Source organism: Staurois parvus, unplaced genomic scaffold, assembly GCF_062004578.1.
Source record: "Staurois parvus isolate SC_StPar_1 unplaced genomic scaffold, SC_StPar_1.0 ptg000634l, whole genome shotgun sequence".
Classification (NCBI taxonomy): Eukaryota; Metazoa; Chordata; class Amphibia; order Anura; family Ranidae; genus Staurois; species Staurois parvus.
In genome coordinates this window covers 12,778,496-12,804,254 of record NW_028318430.1, presented here as the reverse complement: position 1 = coordinate 12,804,254, position 25,759 = coordinate 12,778,496, and the positions used below count along the sequence as shown (strand labels likewise).

At 39.1% G+C, this 25,759-nt stretch overlaps 1 protein-coding gene across 2 annotated transcripts in view; it reads right to left on the bottom strand.

Moving 5' to 3' along the window:
* Positions 1-25,512, bottom strand: part of ANKRD10 (ankyrin repeat domain 10) — a 41,696-nt gene extending 16,184 nt beyond the window's left edge. The window contains exons 1-3 of one of the 2 annotated variants that reach the window (XM_089693580.1): positions 25,237-25,512; positions 19,529-19,681; positions 13,003-13,094 (exon numbers count right to left, since the gene is read on the bottom strand). In XM_089693580.1, coding sequence (XP_089549706.1) covers positions 13,003-13,094; positions 19,529-19,681; positions 25,237-25,470 — 479 coding nt within the window. In that variant the 5' untranslated portion in view covers positions 25,471-25,512. The remainder of the gene's footprint in view (positions 1-13,002; positions 13,095-19,528; positions 19,682-25,236) is intronic. The other variant, XM_089693581.1, reaches the window with a different exon arrangement.
* Between the last annotated feature and the right edge of the window lie 247 nt (positions 25,513-25,759).

Below are 25,759 nucleotides of genomic sequence, written 5' to 3'. Positions count from 1 at the left end.
ATCAAACTTTCACTTTTTAATACTTGGTTGCAAATCCTTTGCAATCAATTACAGCCTGAAGTCTGGAACGCATAGACATCACCAGACGCTGGGTTTCATCCCTGGTGATGCTCTGCCAGACCTCTACTGCAACTGTCTTCAGTTCCTGCTTGTTCTTGGGGCATTTGCCTTCAGCAAGTGAAATGCATGCTCAATCGGATTCAGGTCAGGTGATTGACTTAGCCATTGCATAACATTCCACTTCTTTCTCTTAAACTCTTTGGTTGCTTTTGCAGTATGCTTTGGGTCATTGTCCATCTGCACTGTGAAGTGGCGTCCAATGAGTTCTGAAGCAGTTGGCTGAATATGAGCAGATAATATTGCCCGAAACACTTCAGAATTCATCCTGCTGCTTTTGTCAGCAGTCACATCATCAATAAATACAAGGGAACCAGTTCCATTGGCAGCCATACATGCCCACGCCATGACACTACCACCACCATGCTTCACTGATGAGGTGGTATGCTTAGGATCATGAGCAGTTCCTTTCCTTCTCCATACTCTTCTCTTCCCATCACTCTGGTACAAGTTGATCTTGGTCTCATCTGTCCATAGGATGTTGTTCCAGAACTGTGAAGGCTTTTTTAGATGTCGTTTGGCAAACTCTGATCTGGCCTTCCTGGTTTTGAGGCTCACCAATGGTTTACATCTTGTCGTGAACCCTCTGTATTCACTCTGGTGAAGTCTTCTCTTGATTGTTGACTTTGACACACATACACCTACCTCCTGGAGAGTGTTCTTGATCTGGCCAACTGTTGTGAAGGGTGTTTTCTTCACCAGGAAAAGAATTCTTCGGTCATCCACCACAGTTGTTTTCTGTGGTCTTCCGGGTCTTTTGGTGTTGCTGAGCTCACCGATGCGTTCCTTCTTTTTAAGAATGTTCCAAACAGTTGTTTTGGCCACGCCCAATGTTTTTGCTATCTCTGATGGGTTTGTTTTGTTTTTTCATCCGAATGATGGCTTGAGTCACTGATAGTGACAGCTCTTTGGATCTCATCTTGAGAGTTGACAGCAACAGATTCCAAATGCAAATAGCACACTTGAAATGAACTCTGGACCTTTATCTGCTCATTGTAATTGGGATAATGAGGAAATAACACACACCTGGCCATGGAACAGCTGAGAAGCCAATTGTCCCATTACTTTTGGGCCCTTAACAAGTGGGAGGCACATATGCAAACGGTTGTAATTCCTACACTGTTCACCTGAATTAGATGTAAATACCCTCAAATTAAAGCTGACAGGCTGCAGTTAAAGCACATCTTGTTAGTTTAATTTCAAATCCATTGTGATTGTGTATAGACCCAAAAAGGTTAGAATTGTGTCGATGCCCCAATATTTATGGACCTGACTGTATCTAAGATTGCTTGAAGTTCCTAATTTTACATTGAACTCCAGAGCTGCAATTCAAGTGCTACAATACTCTGGCTACAACTTAAAATAAATGATACAAGAAAAAAAAAAAATAAAAAAAATCGAAAAAACTTTATGCATATTTATAGATTGTCTGTGGCATTTTCATGTATCAACTTAGGTACTCTAAAAACATTCTATAGAAGTAGATAAAAAGGGAATTTGTCCTAGTTAGTTCCACAAAGTGCAAATCCCACTGGCTGAAAACTCCCAATTGTGAAATGGCATCAAGAGGATGGAGATCAGGATATTGTGGGTATTTAGTGATCAGACTGCAAGAATAGCAGTTTAGAGAATATATATAAAAAAAATACAAAAAAGGTATAAATAAAATACAGCAAAAGCTGGCAAAGATTAAGCCAAACGAGAAGAGCAAGAGTGTGTGTTGGTATAGGCTCTCCTTTTTCTAGGGATTAAAAGAAAAAAAAGTGAATGTGCGACTTCACTAATCTGACAACACAAAACAGTGATCTAAAGCACCAAATGTACGCAATACATTCAAAACAGAATAAGTGCTAGTTGAGTCTCTCGTAACCATTGATGATAGCGGTTACAAATTAAGTTGTGTAGGCCCTGGCTATTTTTTAAGCCTCCTTTTACAGATTGGCAAAAACTAAGAGCTTTACTACTGCTGATTGAATTCTATTGATTGTAAATTTCAGTGGAGAATCAAGCAATAAATGGAGTTTGCAGCACAAAAAAAGGCAAAGACATCTCATGTAGCAATTTACGTGGCTTTCAGAAATGTGTGCAACAACTCCATTAATCATCTTCCATGTCCATTTTCCATGAAAAGGTTTCCAAACATTTAGCAACTTTGGTCTTTTTCAGCCTTACTTGCAATACAAGTAACATAAGGAAAAAAGAATCAGCAGATAGCTCAGAGTGTACTGAATACTTCCAGTGCATTTATACTATGAAGTAGTAAGGAATCTTCCTTGAAATGAACAAAAGCAGCCTACAATCCAAAATCTCAAAAGAAATGGATACATCTTCTACTGGTCTGGGAGACAAGTTGGAGGAAAGCTGCTGATGATACACAGCAATTCTGATGTAGATATTTCTCAACTTCGTGAAAGTGTATAAGCATTAGGTCTCCATTTAAAAAATTAGTTGTATGCAAAGCCAGAGCTGTGAAATAGCCAAAGAAACAAGGAAACAGAGAATCCAGCTGTGTTTACCTCAGTTCACATCTAGGTCTTGTCACAAAAGGGAAGCTACTGAACTGGTTATCAATTGCTTATAGATTAAAAACAAAACACTTGCAGGGTTTTTCGGGACTGGAAGCCATAAGCAATATGATTTCACTGCTTAAAGTGGAACTAAAAAATACCTCAAATCAGCATTAACAATTTTTATTCTCATGTTGCAAGCATTTATAAATTTAAAAGAAAAAGGAAGGTGTATATACAGATAGGTCCATATATATTTGGACACAGGTACAATTTTAGATTTTTTTCAGGTATTTACCAAAACATATCAAGCTATAGTTATATAATGGAAATGGGCTGAAAGTGCACACTCTCAGGTTTAATTTTAGGGTATGTACATCAAAATTAGAGGAAATGTTTAGGAATTACAGCTCTTAAAGGAGTAGCTATTCCCCCTTTTTCAAGGGACGAAAAATAATTGGACAAATGATTATAATCATAAATATTTTGTTGAGAATCCTTTACTGGCAATGACTGCCTGAAGTCTGGAACCCAAGGACATTACCACAGTTTGGGTTTCCTCCCTTCTGATGCTTTGCCATGCTCTAACTGCAGTTGTCTTCAGTTCTTTGTTTGTGGGTCTTTCTACCTTTAGTTTTGCCTTCAGCAAGTGAAATGCATGCTCAATTGGGTTGAGATCAAGTGATTGACTTGGCCATTGAAGAATATGCCACTTTTCCTTCAAAAGCTCCTGGGTTGTTTTTGCAGTGTATTTTGGATCGTTGTCCATCTGTACTGTGATGCGCCATCCAATCAACTTTCCTGCATTTGGCTGAATCTGGGCTGACAGTATCTCTCTAAACACTACAAAATTGATCCAGCTGCTTCTGTCGCATCATCAATAAACACCAATGACACAGTGCCACTGGAAGCCATGCATGCCCATGCCATCAAACTGCCTCCATCATGTTTTACAGAAGATGTTGTGTTTTCTCTATTATGAGCTGTTCCAAGTCTTCTCCACACTTTTTTCTTCCCGTCATTCTGGTACAGATTAATCTTAGTTTCATCCGTCCAGAGAATGCTTTTCCAGAACTGGTCTGGCTTTTTTTTTTTTTTTAGATTTTTTTGGCAAAGTCTAATCTGGCTTTTCTATTCTTCAGGCTTATGAATGGTTTGCACCTTGTATTTGCACTCATGAAGTCTTCTCTTGATTGTAGACTTTGACAATGATAAGCCAAGCTCCTGGAGAGTGTCCTTTACTTGTCTGGATGTTGTGAATGGGTTTTTATTTACCATAAGAGGATCCTGCGATCATCCACCACTGTTTTTCTGAGCTCACCAGTGCGTTCTTTCCTCAGAATGTACCAAACTGTTGATTTGGCCACTCCTAATGTTGCTGCTATCTCTCTGATGGATTTGTTTCGTTTTTGAAGCCTTACAAATGGCCTGTTTCACTTGCATAGGCAGCTCCTTTGAACACATGATGTAGGTTCACAGCAATAGATTCCAAATGCAAATACCCCACTTAGAAGCAACTCCAGACCTTTTACTTGCTTAATTGATGAAGAAATAACGAAGGAGTAGCCCACACCTGGCCATGAAACAGCTTTTGATTCAATTGTCCAATTACTTTTGGTCCCTTGAAAAAGGGGGGATGGCTACTCTTAAGAACAGTAATTCCTAAACCCTTCCTCCAATTTGGATGTACATACCCTCAAATTAAATCTGAGTGCGTGCACTTTCAGCCCATATCCAATATATATATAACTATAGCTTGAATGTTTTCTTCAAAGAAATTTCTCAAGCATGGAGACATGAATGGATGGGGGATTTGCACTGAATATTAAAAATAAATGAAAGTGTTTTGTTTGTGGTGCTCAGATACAGTTTAAGAAGAAATTCAATAAATAACATATGCTACTTTAGCAAGGGGAGTGTTAAAATAAGACTGCTGTAAAATTTACTTGAAATTATTTTAGATTCAATTTCAAAAAGGTAAAGACAATGGAAAATCTCTATAGCCACCAAACGCATTCAGTGCATTGCCAATGCCAAAAGGTTAACTTCAATTTCTGTTTTACGTACTTATTCCATTGTAACCCGATTGTACAAGGCCTGGCTTTCAGAGAGACTTCGACTGCAGCCTCTCTGTACTCATTCTGTGCAACCTCTCTCTTCAAGCAGTGAAGTAATACTTACAGAAACATACAAAGCGCAGTTTAATAAATCACGCCTTGATAATTCCAAATTCTTAAAATTTGGTCAGTTCTGGGTTGAGTGCAATATCAATATAGGTCATCTGTACACTTTTTAATGACTGATGTTTTCTGACATTCTTGGGAATTGAAACAGGTTGCAGACCATTACAAAAATTCTGGCATGTTTGGTGGTGTTCACAGTACAATGCCAGAAAGAACAGGAGGAGGTAATGAGCAGGCAAATCAAAAAAACTATGTGGTTAAATCCCAAAATCCTTATACCATACTTTACTAGATGCACAAAATTTAATGTATGTGCTGCTATACAAGAAGCTTAAAGTAATGGTAAGATTCAAAAATAAAATATATCCAAAAAGGTGCTTGAACTTTATGTTTGCCATAGTTTTGGACAATAAAAAAAAATTATATATATATATATTTATTTATTTCCCCCCCCCCCAGAATCAAAAACAAATATAATTTGGGAATCTGAACTACTGATAGGCAAGCAATTTTCTGTCCAGAATTAAAAAAAGAGAAAAAAAAATATTAACAACATGTATAGAGATGAAATAGATGTCTAAAGTTTTACTGCATTCTTAAGCTGCATCTGAAAATGCAAAAATAAAAGGAAATGTGAGCTTTCAGCACAACTAGTTGAGAATAAGACCAAAGTGCCAAAAACTGTACAGAAAGGGGTTGGAATTCACCAAGGAATGACACAATGACTTGCATGGATGGACATGTTAAAGGAATGAAGCCAGTAGGATTTCAGAATAAGGGGAACTAACTGCTCTCTCATAAAACACCCCTTAGAATGTGTTCTTAATGCAAAATTATACATGTCATTTCAAACAAAATATCAATATTAAAATTACAAAGCAAAATCTAAATCCTGTAAATTTGGTTTTGGGACACTGCTTTATTAAATAATTAAACCATTGCAAATGTGTACAATGCCACCAGACAACTTAAGAGTTAAATTCTACTCTCAAAATTAACAGTAACTAGCTTCCTCTTAACTATTGTTAGTTAAAAATATGGCAGAGTCTTTATATTAGGGTAACATGCATGCAAAGCTAAAAATTCTATAACTGAATTCCTAAATTAGCATTAAAACCAATCACCGCAACAAATACCTCAACAGTATGCCTTGTGTGCAGAAAGGAAGCGATACTGAACACTCATTGCCACAACTGTAAGGTTTTCGGAGAAGCACCTGTGGCAGTTTCAGCAGTTTCTATTTGGGATGCTCCCCTTTCTAGGATTACTTGAAAAAATCAAGTCAATTCGAATTACGTAGCTGTAAAACATTGACATGTGTAGTTTTTACAGTTTTAAAAATACGTCTAATTAATTTAAAGAGGGACATGGCAAATTACAGAAAAATAAACAGGTAACTGATCATGTAAGGGATCACATATCTGCAGCCAACATTTAAATTTCAGTTACATCTACATATACCCAAAAAAGTGTGCTGGAGCCCATGTCACATATATATTTAAAGTCAACTGATCAGTGTAAAAGCCGTTTTTAAAAACCCATTTATTATAGGGCTGTTAGCTCCAGAAGAAGTGTCTATCGGCTATGTTTACATGATCTGTAAAAGGGAATGGGTAGAGTATGGCAACAAAAACAAGAAGTAACTGTACTAAGACACCTCACATTATCAGAGTAAAATACGAGAACGGTTTGTGCAGTTTGACAGTCAAATTTACAAAGCATGTTTTAATTCCATACAAATGCTGCAAAACACACAATTCCTGTCATTACATTCCTAATCAAATGACTGAACTGTAGGAGAAAACATCAATTTGCAAAACATAGTAATAAAAAGAAAAAAAAAAAAAGGGGACATTTTCAAATCAAAGAAAAATAAATAGAAAGCTTTTATGGACTATAGCACAGGGAACATGAAGTGACAAAGCGATGCCACCGTACAGGATGGAAACAGTAGAATTATATTACAATAAGGACAAGTGCTTGTGAATTACAGTATAAGCTCATATTTCATAGATTCTAGGTTTATTAAAATGGGGTTACAAAAAAGCAAAGATGGACCAAAGTTGGCATGTTAAAGAAGTTAGACTGATAACCAACATCAGTTTAGAACAGATTGGCTCTATTAAACAAAAACATTAGCATGGATGATTACTAGTGACTGCAAGTTTATTAACCTTTATTTTACCGAAAAGAAAGCATCTGAAAACAAAACAAAAAAAACTTTAACAAGTCTTAGGCCTCATTCACATGGCGTTTAACTCACAGTTGCGGCAAGAATCCAGCATATTTCTGCAGCTGGATTCCCTGATGGCTGCAGATAATTCTGACTACAAAGCAATAATGGGCTAACAGTGGCCACAGCTGTCTAGATATAAAACCCCACATAGACCGATCACCTGCAGCTAGGGACAGATTATCGTCCCTGAATGAAAGCCTTCTTGCTATACTTGTGACATAAATCCCATGTGAAATAAGCCTTAGCCTAGCTGCCTGAATGAAAAGAACTATACTTAAACATTCATCAGGTGTAATTAGAGAGAACATTTCCGGAAATTTTGCAGCCACAGAAAGAAAAACGTTTACCCTGTCTTTTTTCCGGAAAAGGAACATTAAAACAAACTTTCAGCGTGGAAAAGTTTTACAAACTAAAAGTAAATTTTGTTACACTGGGCATTTGAAATGCAGTGTACATAAAAGTATCATGCTTGAAATAAAAGTGCAGTTTATTTAGTAAATAAACTAAACTTGCTTTATTACAAATGGAATAACAAGGACTGTATGGATTAAGATTTCACTTAAAACACAAGGACAGGTAACCACCCCCTTCCCCTCATAATAATGTAAAAGCTTCCTGCCAATATGCATTTTTAGTTATTGACAATGCTGATCCAGAAGCATATATTGCTCTATGAAGAGCTTGATCAATGCTCCCCTGATTATCAGGTGTCATTTACTCTACAAATGAAGGGATTGTGTATACTTGTGAGGCAGTGGTTTGGCACTTTCATTATGGTTCTCAGCTTTTCATTCCATAAAGTACTGTATATGTCAACATCTTTAGGGCACCTCTGGCATGCCGGGATGTGTTTTGTCATCCTTGTAGCATTTGGAAAACAATATATTCACAATATTTGCAAATTGTGGCTTTGCACTCAGCAGAAAGTGCATTGTGGAATTGTATCTAAGCTCTAGATGTTGGTTTACCATTTGGCAGGACTTGCATCAGCACTTGGCAGGAAGGCCTTGCAGGCAGTGGTCCCACCCTAAGGGTCCAGTAGGACAACAAGGAAATAAAGGAGAGCTTGGATTCCCAGGAAGACCTTGGTTCCTGGTGTATTTCCCAATACCTGGAAGAGGTTGAATCATTTTCGTATGGGCTTGTCCTGATACCCTGTCATCTAAGGAAGGTCACCCACTCCCAGGCTGTTTTTTGGATCGCCCATGTGAAGGGACCCATGATTGATTTACCACATTATACACAACGCGCTTTTCTATAGCGCATCTGGTGAGTGCGTATTTTTTACACAATATTGGCATATGCACCCATGAACTGTCTGCACACTGGGATCCTATTACTCTATGATTTCTAGCTCATGTCATCTCACAACTCGGATGCATTCCAGGCTCATGCGTTTTGCATCATTTTCATACAGAGTTGGACTATTTTCACTTTATATGTGACTACTGTGTATCTAGGAATATAGCGTGCTGTTCATGATATTAACGATTCATTTGATACGCAATTATCTTATACCTTGATGGGGTGCGTTTTGTTTGGTCATATATTTGTTATCAACATCCCAGTTGGTTTCAATAGGTTTATATGGGTATCTTTGTAGTTTTATCCTTTCAGGTACAACGCACCTATCAAGTGTGTGCGTTTTTCATGTTATTAGCTTTTCATCCCTCATTTTAGCGCTGCACTACCTTTTTTATATTGGTTTTCCATTTTACTGAGCAGATTATAGGTAAACATTATGCTGTGATGGTGAAGAATATTAATAGTACTCATTTAAAGGTTATAAAGAAACTAATTTGTCAGACAAATGTACCCTCTTGCCTGTCATTTAAGGCCTGTGGAGGACAGAAACCATAGTCTACTGTATCTCAACAATAACCCAACTGTAGGAGGTACAAGATGGAGCCCACAACCAAGCTAAACAAACTTTTCCCCTGTAGTGCCCCTACTGGCAGATATGCATATTTCTTATTTGAGAACTGCATTAAGCAGTACAGTGGTAAAGTGTGTGCCAGGATTTGCATGTCGTCAGCTAAGAGAACTTGCAATAATTTAGGACTTAACATAAAGTCTAAGAAATCTTTCATTAAAGGTCTTTATGTTATATAGTTTGAATACCAATGTCATAGATATAATATTTAGCATTGTAAAAACATATTTCACCCTCATCTCCCCCCAATTGTTTTTTGCCCCAAACCTTCTCTTTTTTCAGGCCTTCCCCATCTCTAGGTGTAATAAATATGCAGTACACTATGCTTGCATGATCTACAAAAGATCAGCAACTATTAAAAAGGGGTGTGAATAAAAATATCCATGAAGAAAATGGATTCAAGTTGGGAAGCAACAATATGGAATTTAGGAGAGATGGCTGCTGAACAATGTAAATATAACAAATGCAATCTGAGAAAAGCAACCCTTATTTATGAGGGCCACATGGCTCTTACGTTCAGTCAAGTGGAAGGATTTCAGAAGTAGGTTTGTATTCCTTTCATAGCATGCCATAGCTGAAAAGGACCACAAAAAAACAAAAACCCACACTGTTAGAATTATGCAACTGGTCAGCAGAGGTTACATTAACACCATGGTCTTCCTAGGCTCTTGAATCACTAGAGGAACAGATAAAACGTATTTTATGTGTCTCGCTAATTATCAGAAAATGAGTCAATAGTTATAAAGTTATTTAAAGAGCTTAATAATTTAGGTCATTTAAATCTTCAGCATATAAGATACACCTATGAAAAAAAAGAACTAGGATAAATGGGACATCCAAAAACCAACCATCATAAAAAAACCTATGGCATCCAGGGCTTAATGCACCAGTGTAAACAGTACATAAAGAAAAAGGGGATAACGTACATTATGAGCAAGAGGGGAATAAGAAAAAAAAAAGTGCTATAACCAATATGAGTGTATCTCACATATTACCTAAATCATTATAGGAAACTCAGGGCCTTTCCTCTGAAAAAAACAGAGTACTACAAGGTGAGGTAAGAAGAATCATCAGGTGTCAATGTAAACCGAGGTCTAATGAGACATTAGCGGATGTGCTAGAATTCATTTTCATATATTTTACTAGTAGAGCTCTTTCAAAAGCGAGTGGAAAGGTACAAAAAGGTAAGTAGGCAGCAATGAGATATGAATAGCACTTAAAATTCAGTTGTCAATTAATGGGCAATGCCAAGTTAGTAAAAACTGCTAACACTATATAGGGAACACTGCAATTGTGCCTGCAATTTATAACATTTGCTCACTTTATCTTAATGCAAGTTCTACAATATTTAGTGCAGCCAGATCAATTGGGCTTTTGGTTAGGGCTGTAGCTTTAAAAACACACATAGAATGAAGCACTTTTACTGTGCATCGTCCGTATGTGGGTTCAGTGAAAAAGATTGGTGCAAGATTTATTAATGTGCCATTGTGGTTTTCAAACCCTAAAAATTCTAAGTCATTCATGAGATGGGCGTTTGTTTTAGACTATGGGGCAAACACATAAGCAAGGCAAACCTCTGACAGGTAGGCCCTGTCACTTTCAATAAATTTCATTTTATTCCGCTTTTACATTTACGTGCCAAGATATACTGAAGTACAGAATATATATATAGACATGCAGCAAAATGTACAGCACTGCAAAAATAACAGAAGGGGGGAAAATGTTATATAAATAATATGCTGCTTTTGTGGATATGTTCAACAGGTTAAAAGGAACTACAAAATAAAGGTCAGCTGTAAAATATCTATATCTTAAATTATGGCTGAACTACTAATTTCATACAACAAAGCTGGGTCTTTCCATTACAAATTATTTTACATTTCTTTTAAAAACGTTAAAAAGAAAAAAAAAGGGGGAATATTCGTGCCTTTATAAAATATGCCAAAAACAACAAATGTAAAATTGTTACTATTTAGGCACACTAAATCAACTACTTACATATTAGGATGTATTTTATTTGCAGGGGACATATGCACTAATACAATCAGTACTTTAAAAAGGAATATGCTTCTTTCAGTTGGAAAAAAAAGCAAAAATATTGTTACAAATGCCATGTTGCATTTTCATTAATTTGTTTCAGTATTAATCGGCAGCGAGCCATGAAGAAATATTGAAAAAATTATGAATAAGAGCCATGTTGCTTGGAAGGGATATCTTGTTTAAACAAATCAGTGCAGTACTTAAACAGTATTTAGTAGCATATATAAAAAGAACCTGCCCCAACTGGTGGATGGATGGAGCTGCAGGATTAAATCCGGAGCTGTCATTGTACCACTACACCCCCAGATGTGAGATATAAACAGATGCGCTGATTTGTTTGCGGTCTGGTGAGTGTACATCCATCCGAGGCGGTGGATTCCCTTCATGAATAACTGCACGTTTGCACTTGCACACTTGGAATAATTAAAATATTATAAAGGACATTAGCAGTTTTTACTGCCTGCTTTGCGATATTGATGGTCGTCACGGACTTTCATTGATTAGTTCAGTTGCACTATTCACGCACTTTATGTATTTGAGTATAAGATATTTATGTTTCATGCGTTTACAGCGCTGCACTTTTATTATATAATTATTTAGTGGCAGGATCTTTATTTTTGTCCTTACCATAACGTGACCTTACTCCACAAAGCCATGGTGCTCATTTTTTTGCACTGACAAGAGCTAACAAACCTTTCAAGTTGAATAAAAATGGCTCTACATTTTAGGTAATTTCTGAGCTAGGCAAGGGGGAACAGCTGCATGTGCAATGTACATCTGACTCTGTGCCTTTGGCCATTTGTATAGTGCCATTGCGTCAGGAATGACTCATGGTGTCTTTTTGGAGTTCTATAAACCAGTGCCTCTAAATTCAGATGACCACTGTCACAAAAGCATGCTTTCCATGGTACCAGCCACTAACCATAAGAGAGCACTAAGCACTGTGTATTTTATGACATATAAATACTTTATTTAATGCCATACTTGCGTCTACTTTAATATGTAAAACTTGGTTATATGGAGCACTTGAGTAAAACTATGGCCACCTATTAAAATTTGAACTGAAGCACTTAAGTGAATCAGCACTTGCAGGTCTCTCTTCATCCTTCAGTTCCAAATACCTGTGGATCCTTCAGTCCATCCAATGCAGCTTCCTGTGATGGGGTAGGAACAATGCTGCATTGCTTCTGAATCAGAGCAGAGTTGTAATTCTCATGTTGGCTGTGTCTCCTCACACTACATTGGCATGACAATATGTTGTAGGGGCTGTGATGATGAGCACTGCCATGCAACACCTAGTCCTGCCCCACTTATTTCTGGATTGACAGCACTACCTTTGTTTCTGAAACCTTCCCACTCTGAATTGAAGTTTTCCTAATTTGAAAAGACAAATGAAGGAGGATTTGTCCTAGTAAGGTGACGGTAAGGACGTTTTTGTTCACATTAAGAAATTTGCACATCAGTGACTAGATTTGGTACTTGTTTATACTATCATACAGGTGCATTTATTTTTTATCTTAAAAAGGAAACCCATTTACAAAACTTAAAAAAAAAAAATTAGCCTTATTTCCTTTTCATTTGTATGTTTTGCAGCATTGCAAAAGAAAGAAAACATTTTAACTGGAACCAAATTCCACTCCATGGTTTACAAGTTGTGTGAAAAGAGAATATTTCTGAACCTTCGAGACAAAATGGTTAAACAAAATTTAAACCGAGCATACAGAAAACAAATATTATAATACAGCAATATGTTATTGATAACTGCTTGGCATATGAGACTATGTGTGCCTGTTATAGTTCCTGTTAGAAGCATCATGCATTATATAACTACAGGTGTGCGTTTATAGGTTTAGACTACAGAAATCCCAACATGAGTCCACTCACTTGTACGTGTTACAAAAATGTGTGTGTGTGTACTGTAACTATTTTATGCAATGTAGAATAGAGAAAAAACAAAAAAAAAACAAAACAAAAAAAGGCACATACTCTATCTGCCCTCCACTGGACACAAGGGCCTTAAGGCAGTCCATACTACCAGCCCTTGCTGCTTTGTGCACAGGGGTCTCCCCTACGTAGTCCTAGAAAACAGAAATCAAAGAAGTCTGTATTTAGTGGCAATTTAAATATAAACATGGCAAAATCATTAGGTACACAAATAAACAGAAATAAAAAATAAATCAATCTCAACTATTACTTTAGATTATGTTTGAGGGTGTTGCAGGTAGGATGTGTGCAAATTTATACTTGCTACCACTTACCACCATATTTAAAATGGTAAACGTTGCTCTTTAGCAGTCAGCCATTCTCAACCCTAGGGTTCCTTGAGATGTGACTTGCCATTTGACAGTGCCTGCAAAAATTCCGTTAACAATGCCACTTGGCATAACACCGATGATCTTTTCTGCTATCTGTAAAGGTGGCATTCTGACCACCGCTATAAGGGAATTTCTTACATAGTTAGTCTGGCTGAAAAAAAGGACACAAGTCCATCTGGTTCAACCATAAAAAAAAAAAAAAAAAAAAAAAGGGGAAGGGGGGGGGAGTTTGGTTGTTGTAATCCTATATACACACAATCCTATACCCACAGTTGATACCCAGAGAAAGGCAAAAAAAAAAAAAAAAACCCTCAAAGCTTCTGCAGGGGAAAATCCTTCCTGATCCTCCAAGAGGCAATTGGATATTCCCTGGATCACCTTTACCTATAATTGTTAGTATCCAGTTATATTATGTGTGTATGTATATATATAAAGAATCCAGGCTTTTTTTTTTTTTTTTTTTTAAAGCAATCTACTGAGCTGGCCAGAACCAACTCTTGAGGGAGACTACGACACATTTCACAGCTCTTACTGTGAAGAAACCTTTCCATATTTGGAGATTAAATCTCTTTTCCTCCAGACGTATAGTTACATGACTTACCACAGATTACCTACAGTGTATAAAGGGGCATTTTTCTCCACTGACCCTCTATGAATTGGTTTTAACAGGGGTTCCCTATAACCTGAAAATTTCAAGGGTTCATATAGAGCAGGGTTTCATGGAACCCTAGGATCTCTCCAGGAGGTTGCTAGGGGTTCCGTGAGCAACAAGCAATTTCGGCCTCTCAGATTAGTTCCTGCTGAAACCACTGATCTTTTTAGCCATCTGTAAGGGGGTTATTTATCCCAATGTCCAGAAGTGTAAGAAGCATTTTTCCCACTGACCATCACACTAATGTATTGTGAGTTATCAATATAGTAATTTTCAGCACTTAGAGGATCAGTTTCAGTATTCTGCATTGCAGTGTTACACAATGGCACAATGAAATCTATGAGGCAAAGTCAAATAAAAAGCTCCTACTAGTTCATTTACAAATCTCTAGATTAAATAGAGCAAAAAATAGTCAGCATTTAAAAATGACTACAATAGCTCAAAATCAGTACTTAACCCACTTGCCTACTGGGCATTTATACCCCCTTTGTGCCCAGGCCAATTTTCAGCCTTCAGCGCTGTCGCACTTTGAATGACAATTGCGCGGTCATGCAACATTGTACCGATATTAAATTTTTAGCATTTTTTTTCCCACACACAGCTTTTTTTTGGTGGAATTTAATCACCAGTGGGTTTTTTTTATTTTTTACACTCAAACAAAAAAAAAAGCAAAAAAATTTGAAACAAAAAAAAAAAAAAGTTTTTCTTTGTTTCTATTATAAAGTTTCGCAAACAGGTAATTTTTCTCCTTCACTGATGTGCATTGATGAAGCAGCACGGATAGGAAGCACTGATGGGCATTGATGATGCTGCATTGACTGGTGACAACTGCTGGGCGGTACTGCAGGGCACTGATGATCACAGCCGATCTGCTCTGTGACAGCTGCCGGTTATAGGCAGTACTTTCCTCATGCTGTGACAGCGTGAGGAAAGTTCTGCCGATAACCAGCAACTGTATTTACTCCATTATCTGCTGTGTCATTGGACACAGCGAACACAGATTGCCGGGCGCGTTCTGGGAGGATGTCTTATGACTCCCACCCAGAACTGGGTAACCGCACTATAGCTGTCATAAAGCTATAGCTCGGTTACCAAGTGGTTAATAAAAACATAGTAAACTTTCATTTAATGTTGTTGTCTAGGCCATCATCTTTGTTATTTGTGGACCAAATAGTGAGCAATTGTAGGGAGCACATGCTAGTACTGAGAGACAGAAAATCTGATGTTGTAGCTTTGTGTGCTCTCTTCCAGCCTGCCTGTCCTCATCTCCTATCAGAGTGGAAGGACTGTAGGGAGAAAGGAGGTGGTAGGCTGGAGCACACAGCCTAAACTGACAGTGCTAGATTATTTCCATCTCTCAGTATGGACAACCAGTCACTACACTTGCTGGTTATATAGGGCATGAATAACCAGCAATATTGGGATCTATGCCCATCATGATGTCACTACTATGAAGGCAGCCTTGTTTGCCAAAGCACACCAGAAGAGATAGTATAAAATGAATGCATGTAATTCTGTACAGAAAGGCCATCAGTACATGAGCATGTAGTGTTACAGAAGCAGGAAACGGAGAAGCCCAGAGAAAAAGCTGTAGATGAGAGCCACTCAAGCTTTAAAATATCAGGGACAACAGAGTTTTATATATTTGGGTAGACTGGGGAAATGGAAGTACCCCAGTCAGATGGCTTTTTTCCCTGCTGCCTCTCCCAGCTTACAAATCATGGTTAGTCCAATGAAGAGAAATCTTCAAAAAGGGAAACACTTTTCAATTTAAAAAAAAATAGACTGCCTTTTCAAAGTTTACCATAAATAAAATTTATGATCTTTTTAGACATATTATATTGCCAAAAGTATTAGGACACTCTTCCAAATCATTGGATCCAGGCATTCCAATCAACTCCATGGCCACAGGTGTTTAAAATCAAGCACCTAGGCATGCAGACTGCTTCTACAAACATTTGTAAAAGAATGGGTCGCTCTCAGCTCTGAACTTTAGGGGTGGTACCGTGATAGGCAGCCACCTGTGCAATAAGTCCATTTGTGACATTTCCTTGCTAATAAATATTCCACGGACAACTGTTAGCGGTATGATAAAGTGGAAGAAACTGGGAACAGCAAATCAGCCACCAAGTGGTAGGCCACGTAAAGCGACAGAGTGGGGTCAGCGCATGCTGAAGCGCACAGAAGTCGCCAACTGTTTGCAGAGTCAATAGCTAAAGCCCTCCAAACTTCATGTGCTCTTCAGATCAGCACAACAACAGTGCATAGAGAGCTTCATGGAATGGGTTTCCATGGCCGAGTAGCTGCATCCAAGCCTTGCATCACCAAGTGCAAAATGTAGGATGCAGTGGTGTGAAGCAACTGCCACCGGACTCTAGAGCAGTGGAGACATGTTCTCTGTTGTGATGAATCACGCTTCTCTGTTTGGCAATCTGATCACCGTGTCTGGGTTTGGCGGTTGCCAGGAGACCGGTACTTTCTTGACTGCACTGTACCAAGTGTAAAGTTTCGTGGAGGGGGGATTATGGTGTGGGGTTGTTTTTCAGGGGTCTGGCTTGGCCCCTTAGTTACAGTGAAAGAAATGGCCCCTTCTTGTTCCAACATGACTGCGCATCAGTGCACAAAGCAAGGTCCATAAAGACATGGATGAACAAGCTTGGGGTGGAGTAACTGGACTGGTCTGCACAGAGCCCTGACCTCAACCAGATAGATCACCTTTGGGATGAATTAGAGCAGAGACTGCAAGTCAGGCCTTCCCGTCTGACATCAGTGCCTGACCTCACAAATGCGCCTCTGGAAGAATGGTCAAACACTCCCATAGACACTCCTAATCCTTGCAGACAGCCTTCCCAGAAGAGTTGAAGTTATATAGCTGCAAAGGGTGGGCCAACTCAATGTTGAACCTTACGGTCTAAGACTGGGATGCCATTAAAGTTCATGTGTGTGTAAAGGCAGGCATCCCAATACTTTGGCAATATAGTGTATTTGTGGAGTTGGTCCAAGTGAAAACTGGCCTTGTATTAATGTTTATACATCAGGAGAAAATTACATTGTTAAATGGGTATGGGCTGTGGTGGTTGGGCAAAACTGGGAACAACTTTTAGCAGACATTAGGAAACGTGCTTGTGAATCCACCTTTAAACAACTACACAATATCAAATGAACAGTTTAAGGTGGGACTAGCCTGTAAAAAGTACCAAGTATTGGGTTTATTCATATTCAAGAGACCTTACATGCAAGGAGCAGTAATATCACAGTTTTAAGTGTTGCAGATCTCTCAACATGGATTATTTTAACAAACATTTTGCATGCAGTTTCCATATGAACTTCCTGTAATGAGGGTTTCTACTCATTTTGGGAATGCTGAGCTTCACAACTGTCAGTTAATTTCAAGAGAACCACAGTGATTAAGCAAAGCTGAAAATGTCCCATAGATCCCCTAATTATATGTTTAGGCAAAATTTTAAAACTCGGGTTTACACAGTTGTAGCTTGATATCACTACACAGGTGATTCGTCTGCAGTTTTTAAAAGCAGAACTTTACCCATAATAGTTTGATAATTAATGTTCTTTTACAAAAGAACATACATGCTACATTAATAAATATGCTATGAAAAAGTGTGCTGTAAATTGCCCCCAGCATTGCTTCGGTTTCCTCTTGCTGTAGGCTGCCATTCTGCTGAAGCCCAGAGCGGTAAGTTAATTAATGGAAACTCTCCCCTCTCCTTGGTTATGTGAGCATAAAATAGTTGGAAGGGACAAGGGAATGCCAAAAATCATATTACACTAAGGACAGTTGCCAGCCATACAAACTTTCATATTTGGGGTGGATCTCCAATATACAGTCAGGTCCATAAATATTGGGACATCGACACAATTCTAACATTTTTGGCTCTATACACCACCACAATGGATTTGAAATGAAACAAACAAGATGTGCTTTAACTGCAGACTGTCAGCTTTAATTTGAGGGTATTTACATCCAAATCAGGTGAACGGTGTAGGAATTACAACAGTTTGCATATGTGCCTCCCACTTGTTAAGGGACCAAAAGTAATGGGACAATTGGCTTCTCAGCCGTTCCATGGCCAGGTGTGTGTTATTTCCTCATTATCCCAATTACAATGAGCAGATACAAGGTCCAGAGTTCATTTCAAGTGTGCTATTTGCATTTGGAATCTGTTGCTGTCAACTCTCAAGATGAGATCCAAAGAGCTGTCACTATCAGTGAAGCAAGCCATCATTAGGCTGAAAAAACAAAACAAACCCATCAGAGAGATAGCAAAAACATTAGGCGTGGCCAAAACAACTGTTTGGAACATCCTTAAAAAGAAGGAACGCATCGGTGAGCTCAGCAACACCAAAAGACCCGGAAGACCACGGAAAACAACTGTGGTGGATGACCGAAGAATTCTTTCCCTGGTGAAGAAAACACCCTTCACAACAGTTGGCCAGATCAAGAACACTCTCCAGGAGGTAGGTGTATGTGTGTCAAAGTCAATAATCAAGAGAAGACTTCACCAGAGTGAATACAGAAGGTTCACCACAAGATGTAAACCATTGGTGAGCCTCAAAAACAGGAAGGCCAGATTAGAGTTTGCCAAACGACATCTAAAAAAGCCTTCAAAGTTCTGGAACAACATCCTATGGACAGATGAGACCAAGATCAACTTGTACCAGAGTGATGGGAAGAGAAGAGTATGGAGAAGGAAAGGAACTGCTCATGATCCTAAGCATACCACCTCATCAGTGAAGCATGGTGGTGGTAGTGTCATGGCGTGGGCATGTATGGCTGCCAATGGAACTGGTTCTCTTGTATTTATTGATGATGTGACTGCTGAGAAAAGCAGCAGGATGAATTCTGAAGTGTTTCGGGCAATATTATCTGCTCATATTCAGCCAAATGCTTCAGAACTCATTGGACGCCGCTTCACAGTGCAGATGGACAATGACCCAAAGCATACTGCAAAAGCAACCAAAGAGTTTTTTAAGGGAAAGAAGTGGAATATTATGCAATGGCCAAGTCAATCACCTGACCTGAATCTGATTGAGCATGCATTTCACTTGCTGAAGACAAAACTGAAGGGAAAATGCCCCAAGAACAAGCAGGAACTGAAGACAGTTGCAGTAGAGGCCTGGCAGAGCATCCCCAGGGATGAAACCCAGCGTCTGGTGACGTCTATGCGTTCCAGACTTCAGGCTGTAATTGACTGCAAAGGATTTGCAACCAAGTATTAAAAAGTGAAAGTTTGATTTATGATTATTATTCTGTCCCATTACTTTTGGTTCCTTAATAAGTGGGAGGCACATATGCAAACTGTTGTACTTCCTACACCGTTCACCTGATTTGGATGTAAATACCCTCAAATTAAAGCTGACAGTCTGCAGTTAAAGCACATCTTGTTCGTTTCATTTCAAATCCATTGTGGTGGTGCATAGAGCCAAAAATGTTAGAATTGTGTTGATGTCCCAATATTTATGGACCTGACTGTATGTGCAATAAATTAGTAAACGCTCAAATTCTACATACCTCACATCGTCTTACCTGTTTATTTACATTAGCACCTGCCTGAATAAGCCACATAAGGCAGTGAGGATGCCCTCCAAAAGCAGCAATGTGCGCTGGTGTTTGAGCAAACCGAGTTGTGCTGGCATTAACAGAGCAACCTGCTCCAACCAACTGGACCAGACACTCCAACTGTGAAAATGAGGAACAACATTAATTCAGATAGAAAGATCAGAAAGTCTGTGCCATCATAAATTAATCCATACTCAACTGATTGTTCATTAAAGCAGCGTTCCACCCAAAAGGGGAAGTTCCGCTTTAAAGATTGGTCCCCCGCTCCTCATTAAGAACTGGCATCTTTGGGGAGCAGGGGTGGAATTGTGGGGAAATGGGTACCCGAATTTGACAGATACTCGCTCCCACTTCCGCTGCGATCGCCTTGGCGATCGGAAATGGAAGTTGTCCTCCTACCCCGAAGTCTTGTGGGACACGTGATAGGTCCCAGAAGACGACGGGGCCATTCAGGAAGCGCAGCGCTATCACAGACGAGTGGCCACACTAAAGATGCCAGCACCTGAAATACAGGACAGCCGGTGAAATGGGCTGCGGTGGAGGCAACGCGGGATTGTGGGACAGGTGAGTGGAACTCTGCTTTTGTACAGCAACAAGTGTAGTATTTTGTTTTTTGTTTCTTCATGATTAAAGGATAAGTTCACCTTTCATAAAAGGTTACAACCTGAATATGGGTGTAACATGTAAAGAATGGACCGGCCTCCGCTCCCCCACTTTGACAGCTAGCAGGGGATCTTCTCCCACTAGCTGCCAAAATTCCTTGCATCACTCAATCACAGTCCTGTGTGAATGAGAAAACCTGAAATCCTGATAGCCTTAGCGGCTGTTGGCTTGTAGTTCTCAATGAATTACCACAGCACTGTTGAGCGCTGTGGCAATTTGATTCTTCCTGTCAGTATATCTGCTTACCTGTATGGGCAAGCAGACATACTGACAGGTCTGCAGGAGACCTGCATGGCACCAGTAATCTGCTGATCACTGGTGCAATGCTTTCCAGGTCCATGCAACAAAAAAATAATAAATTCACATTTTTTTACTTGCAAAAAAATTGCATATATTATTTTTTGTTAAAAGGCAAAAACTTACCCTTTGAATAAGAATAGGAAAACTTGTTTGATAGAGTAAAGGAGGGTTATAACCCATGACAGTTTATTTTGTCATCCATGTCCCATTGGGGAGATTTCCCTTCACTTCCTGTCCCATAGCCAAAGCAGGAAGGGAGAAAAAAATCCCTGCAAATTAGGGGAATCTCTTGGGGACCCCCAGCTCACCAGAACTAGTGCCCCCATTGGAAGATTTCCCCTTGATTACTTTTATGGGGACAACCCAAAATTTGTGATTTTCTTTTACTTTCAACCTTGACAGGAAACAGGACAAAACTAGAGGGCGAATCTCCCCAACAAGGGCACAGACAGCAAAACCTTGCAGTGTTCTAATCCCTCTCCACTCTTATCCAAAACTAAAGTAAAAAAAAAAAGTTTTACCTTTAGTAATACTTTACCATTATCAAAGTCTTGTATCTATGAACAATTCTATACATTATTTCCTGACACTAAAGGATGGTACACACAGATCGAAATTCAGCTGGTTCAGCAGGGACTTACGTCTGTGTTTGGCACTCCCTGTTCAACAGAAGTCTATTGGTAGATCGACTTCTGTCAAATGGCCACCCATCGATAAGTACCTGCAGCCCCCACTGTCAGAATACAATGTTGCAGCGAGGAGGATTCCTGCATCCACCTCACTTGTGTTGGTAGTGGTTTTTTTTTTGGGGTTTTTTTTCAGCTCATAAAAAAGAAAAACAAATAACCCCTAAGCATGCTCATTAATAAGCTCCCAGCTTTCAAACGGACAGCCCATATGGAGGTACAGGCTGAAAGCTGTAGGACTTGTCTGCAGAAGCCTGATCACTGCTCTCCTGATCCACTGATCATGGGTGCAATGCTTTCCACGACCCTACAGCAAAAAAATCATAAGTCCACATTTCTTTCCTGTAAAAATATGTGCCTGTATTATTTTTTCCCAAAAGGTGAACTTACTCTTTAATTAAAAGCTTATAAGAACATGGATTACATTTTACAACATTTGTAGGCAGCACAAAACCAGGTACTGGAAAGACACAAGGTTATTACATAGATGGCATTGTTTTACCTGTCAAACAATGTTTCTGTGCACCTTCCCCATTCCTTCCTCCAGCACAGGAGAATAACACCACGTATGGCTTTGAAATACAGTATATATGGAAGTCAGGACCACTTTGTTCCTGCTAGTGGCCTCTCTAGTGATGTATCCAACAATTCTATCAATTTTTCCCACTGTTTGCGCTATAGTGGAAACATTTGAAGTTAGAATTGATGTGTGTATTGCCATTAGAGAAAAACTCATCTCTAGCCAGGGTGGATAAAAATCAATGATTTTTAAAGGAATAAAAAAAAAATAAAAAAAAAAAAAATTAAAAAAAAAAAATCGATTTTTAATTTAAATCGGATTTTTTAAAATAAAATGCTTTTTGAGGAAAATATATTACCATCCAAAGGTTATGCCATCATGACAAAAAGATAATTTTTTTAATTATGTAGAATAAGGCTGTATATGTTTAATTTTTTTGGTAAATAAATTCCATTAATCCATTCACAATGTCATGCTCTTCCAGAGGTTTTTGTAAGATTATTGGGCAGTTTCTCTGCCTACAAGATATTATCACAGATGCTTGCTTTACTTTTGCAGTTTTCAAAACTGAATTTGACTCAGCGGAGATCACATGCCTCTTCTTCACAGCAAAAATGTTATAACATGAACAGCATTAAGAAAAAGACCTTAATCCTAACTTCTACAAACCTATGAATACAGAATCAACCCCTTCAGTGCTAAGTTTCAAGAAGTTCAGTGAATAGAATCGAAACAATATTTTTCTGATTGTTTGGAGTGGAATAGATCTGCACAAGAAGAAAGTGAAACTAAGTGTGAGGAGGAAGGGGCTGACAGTCTAAGTTTCTTAAAATATATATATTTTGTTTAGCCAAATGAGTTAACAAACATGGATGTTTGTTTAAGCAAATAACATATGCTGGAATGTTATTGTTTCAGTTGAATAAATCTATTTAAATTGTTATTAAGGTAATGATTATTTTTCTCCTTCCTAAGTACAACAGAAAAGTTGTCCAAATACGAATGATTAACCTATTAAACTGGGGATAAAAAACTAATATGAAAAGTTGTTATTCTAAAAATCTTCATCTACTTGTATATTAAAGTTATACCAGCAAGAATTAGTCTTTATGTAGAAAACTATGATTTAAATCAAGCCTTACTGACTAGTGATTTAAATCAGTTTGATTTAAATCAAATCCACCCTGTCTCTAGCTATTATAACAGGTGTGATTCGAACCAAATGACTAAATCTGCAGTCAAACAGCAATAACTTCCCTTCCGATCAATTTAGATAAGATTCGATCACACCGAGTGAATGGGCCAGAAATATTGTTATCGGCATTTTGCAGATAGGGAAGAAGCTGCCGATAATTGCCACCGAAAAACACAATTTTACCATGTTTAGGGTGCATTTTTCATAGGTCATATGACAACAACAAAAAAAAAAACACAACACGTGTGCATTTCTCATGGGGTGTCAATGCATTCCAGGCCTGATTCACACCAATGCAGTGTTTTTGATGTTTTGTTATGCATTTTGCGGGGTTTTTTTTGGCCAACTTGTTGATGGGCAGATTATAAATGCATCAACAACCCAACGCATGCCTTTCAGGCCTGTGACACCAATGCAGTTTGTGCTTTGTCCATTTTGCATGCACGTTTTTGAATGCTTTTTTGTATTTTTTGGCCAATTTGTTGCTGGGCTGATTAAAAAACCCCAAAATGCATCAAAAACACAACACAAGCATTTTGATGCGTTTTGTGGTGCTTTTTGCAAGGGCACTTTTGACGCACTTTTTGATGAGTTTTGGCCAACTTGTTGCTGGGCAGATTAAAAAACACATAAACACACCATGTGCATTTTTGATGCGTTTGCAATGCATTTCAGTCCTGGTTCACACCATTGCAATTTGTGTTTTGTCTGTTTTGCTTTTTCACTCGCGTTTTTTAAAAACATTTTTGCCCATTTTTTTGCTGGGCAGACTAAACGCAAAACCTGTGAAAAAGTGTTAAAAATGTGCTACATGTTTTCCGCAGCATCTCCAATGAAGTCTGTTGAACCAAAAATGTAACGTTTTGCATTTATATAAGTCCCAGACCCTTTACAAAAATGCACCAGCTCAAAAACAGAGGCGAATGTGTCCCATAGGAAGCCATGTTAAATGGACTATAGTGTGTTTCTGCAAAAAGCCCTAAAAATGCATTGGTGTGAACCAGGCCTCAATGGGGGAAGTGGCAAAAAAAAAAAAAAACAATGCAAAGTAGGATTTTTAACACTTCATGGGAAATGTAAGGGACAAGTGTGAATACATACATTGAATTTAAATGGAAGCATTTTTCTTGTGCCTTTATTTTTTTGAAAGCACTGCAAAAACTGTTGATTGTAAAAGCAGCCTATTGGCTGAAAGATGCAGATTCATATTCATTTAAATTCATGACATTATTTAAAAAGTCAAATACAATTTTATATATTATATATATATTCTTTTTTTTAAATGTCCATTTCGGCCAATTGCATCCTGAATTTTCAGTTTCAGTCCAATAATTTTCATTTTGGTGCACCACTAGACCAATCAGATCATGAAACTACATAGCTGTAACAGGGAAGTAAGCATTAACATACCATCGTATATCTCATCTATGGAAATCCACTTCCCTGTGTGCAGCACATTGATCAAATGTCATTACTTATAGATCAATTGGAAAATACATTGGTCATTTATTGAAGCATGTATGGGCACCATTACTGATTGATGGACAATAGTCTGACAGTAAAAAGAACTAAATATCTGATCCCAAATGTTTACTAACTTGAAAGGCTAAATTCTCTTCTATATATGACATGCTGCCTATAACAGCCTTGGGATGATCGAATAAGAAGAGGAGGGTGTCTGGAAGTGGTGGTGAGAATCAAAGGTTTCCGTGTTCCTAGGGCCAGAAAGGACCCCTTGGTAAATCTCCTGGACTTACAGCTACCCATGACTATGCCCATTACTCAGCGTTGTAACAGACAGCTATTCTCCACAGTCACTATATTATAAATAAAGCGCTGACCGAGCTGCGAGGAGCTCATATGAACTGTCTGCATACCTCCTGCCAGTCTCACCGCAGCAATTGCTGCTCTACACCCGACCTTCTCCCTATGTGATTAGCATGCCCCTCCCAACCTACACAAAAACTCCACCCTCATGCACCTCCTCGTTTTATCGCAGCTCTACGCCCCAACACAGTAATTAGCAAGCCCCGCCCCGCTATACACCCCTCCCTGTACCCGCCCCCTCGTCACTGCTACTCTTCCTTCTGCAGACTGCACCCTCTCAAGCCGTTAGAATACCACTCCCCACACCCGCCCCCTCTAGGCCTCCTCTCTTTGTCTCCAAACCTCGAGCTGCTCGCCCCGCCCTCTCCACTATCGTGCAGTAGCCGAATAAAATGGCGCCAGCTCCGCCCACTTTCCATCTCTTCATTGATGTGCCAGAACCCGAAGTACCCGAACCCTCCGCCCGTCTACCCCGTTTGGTCACCTTCCCGAAGTGTGCCGCCCAATGGATGGGCGTCCAGCCGTAACAGGAGTCTTCCTTGCCGAGCTGTTGAGCGGTGTTCCCGGGCGGGCCTTGCAGTAGGGAGCGGAGGCAGTGAAGGTCCCCATCCCGGCAGGCTCGGTGAAGAGGAAAGCGCAGGTTCAACACCTCCTCACTAGAGAAGCCGGGCTCCGAGCACACTGACATGACTGCAAGCACCCGAACACAGGCACACATACACACACACACCAAGGCTGGGGGTGGAGCTAACCTGTGCCCGCCTCCTCTTGGCTCACTGCCGGGGCGGGAACACACCCAGCATGGCAATGTATACACTCGGCTTCCATTCCTGCCTCTAAAAGATCGGTGTGAACATTATACTGTCACGTGACAACGTGTACACCCTGCACCCGTAATACATTCCCGCATATAGAAGATCGGTGTGTACATTATACTGTCACGTGACAACGTGTACACCCTGCTCCCGTAATACATTCCCGCATATAGAAGATCGGTGTGTGTACAT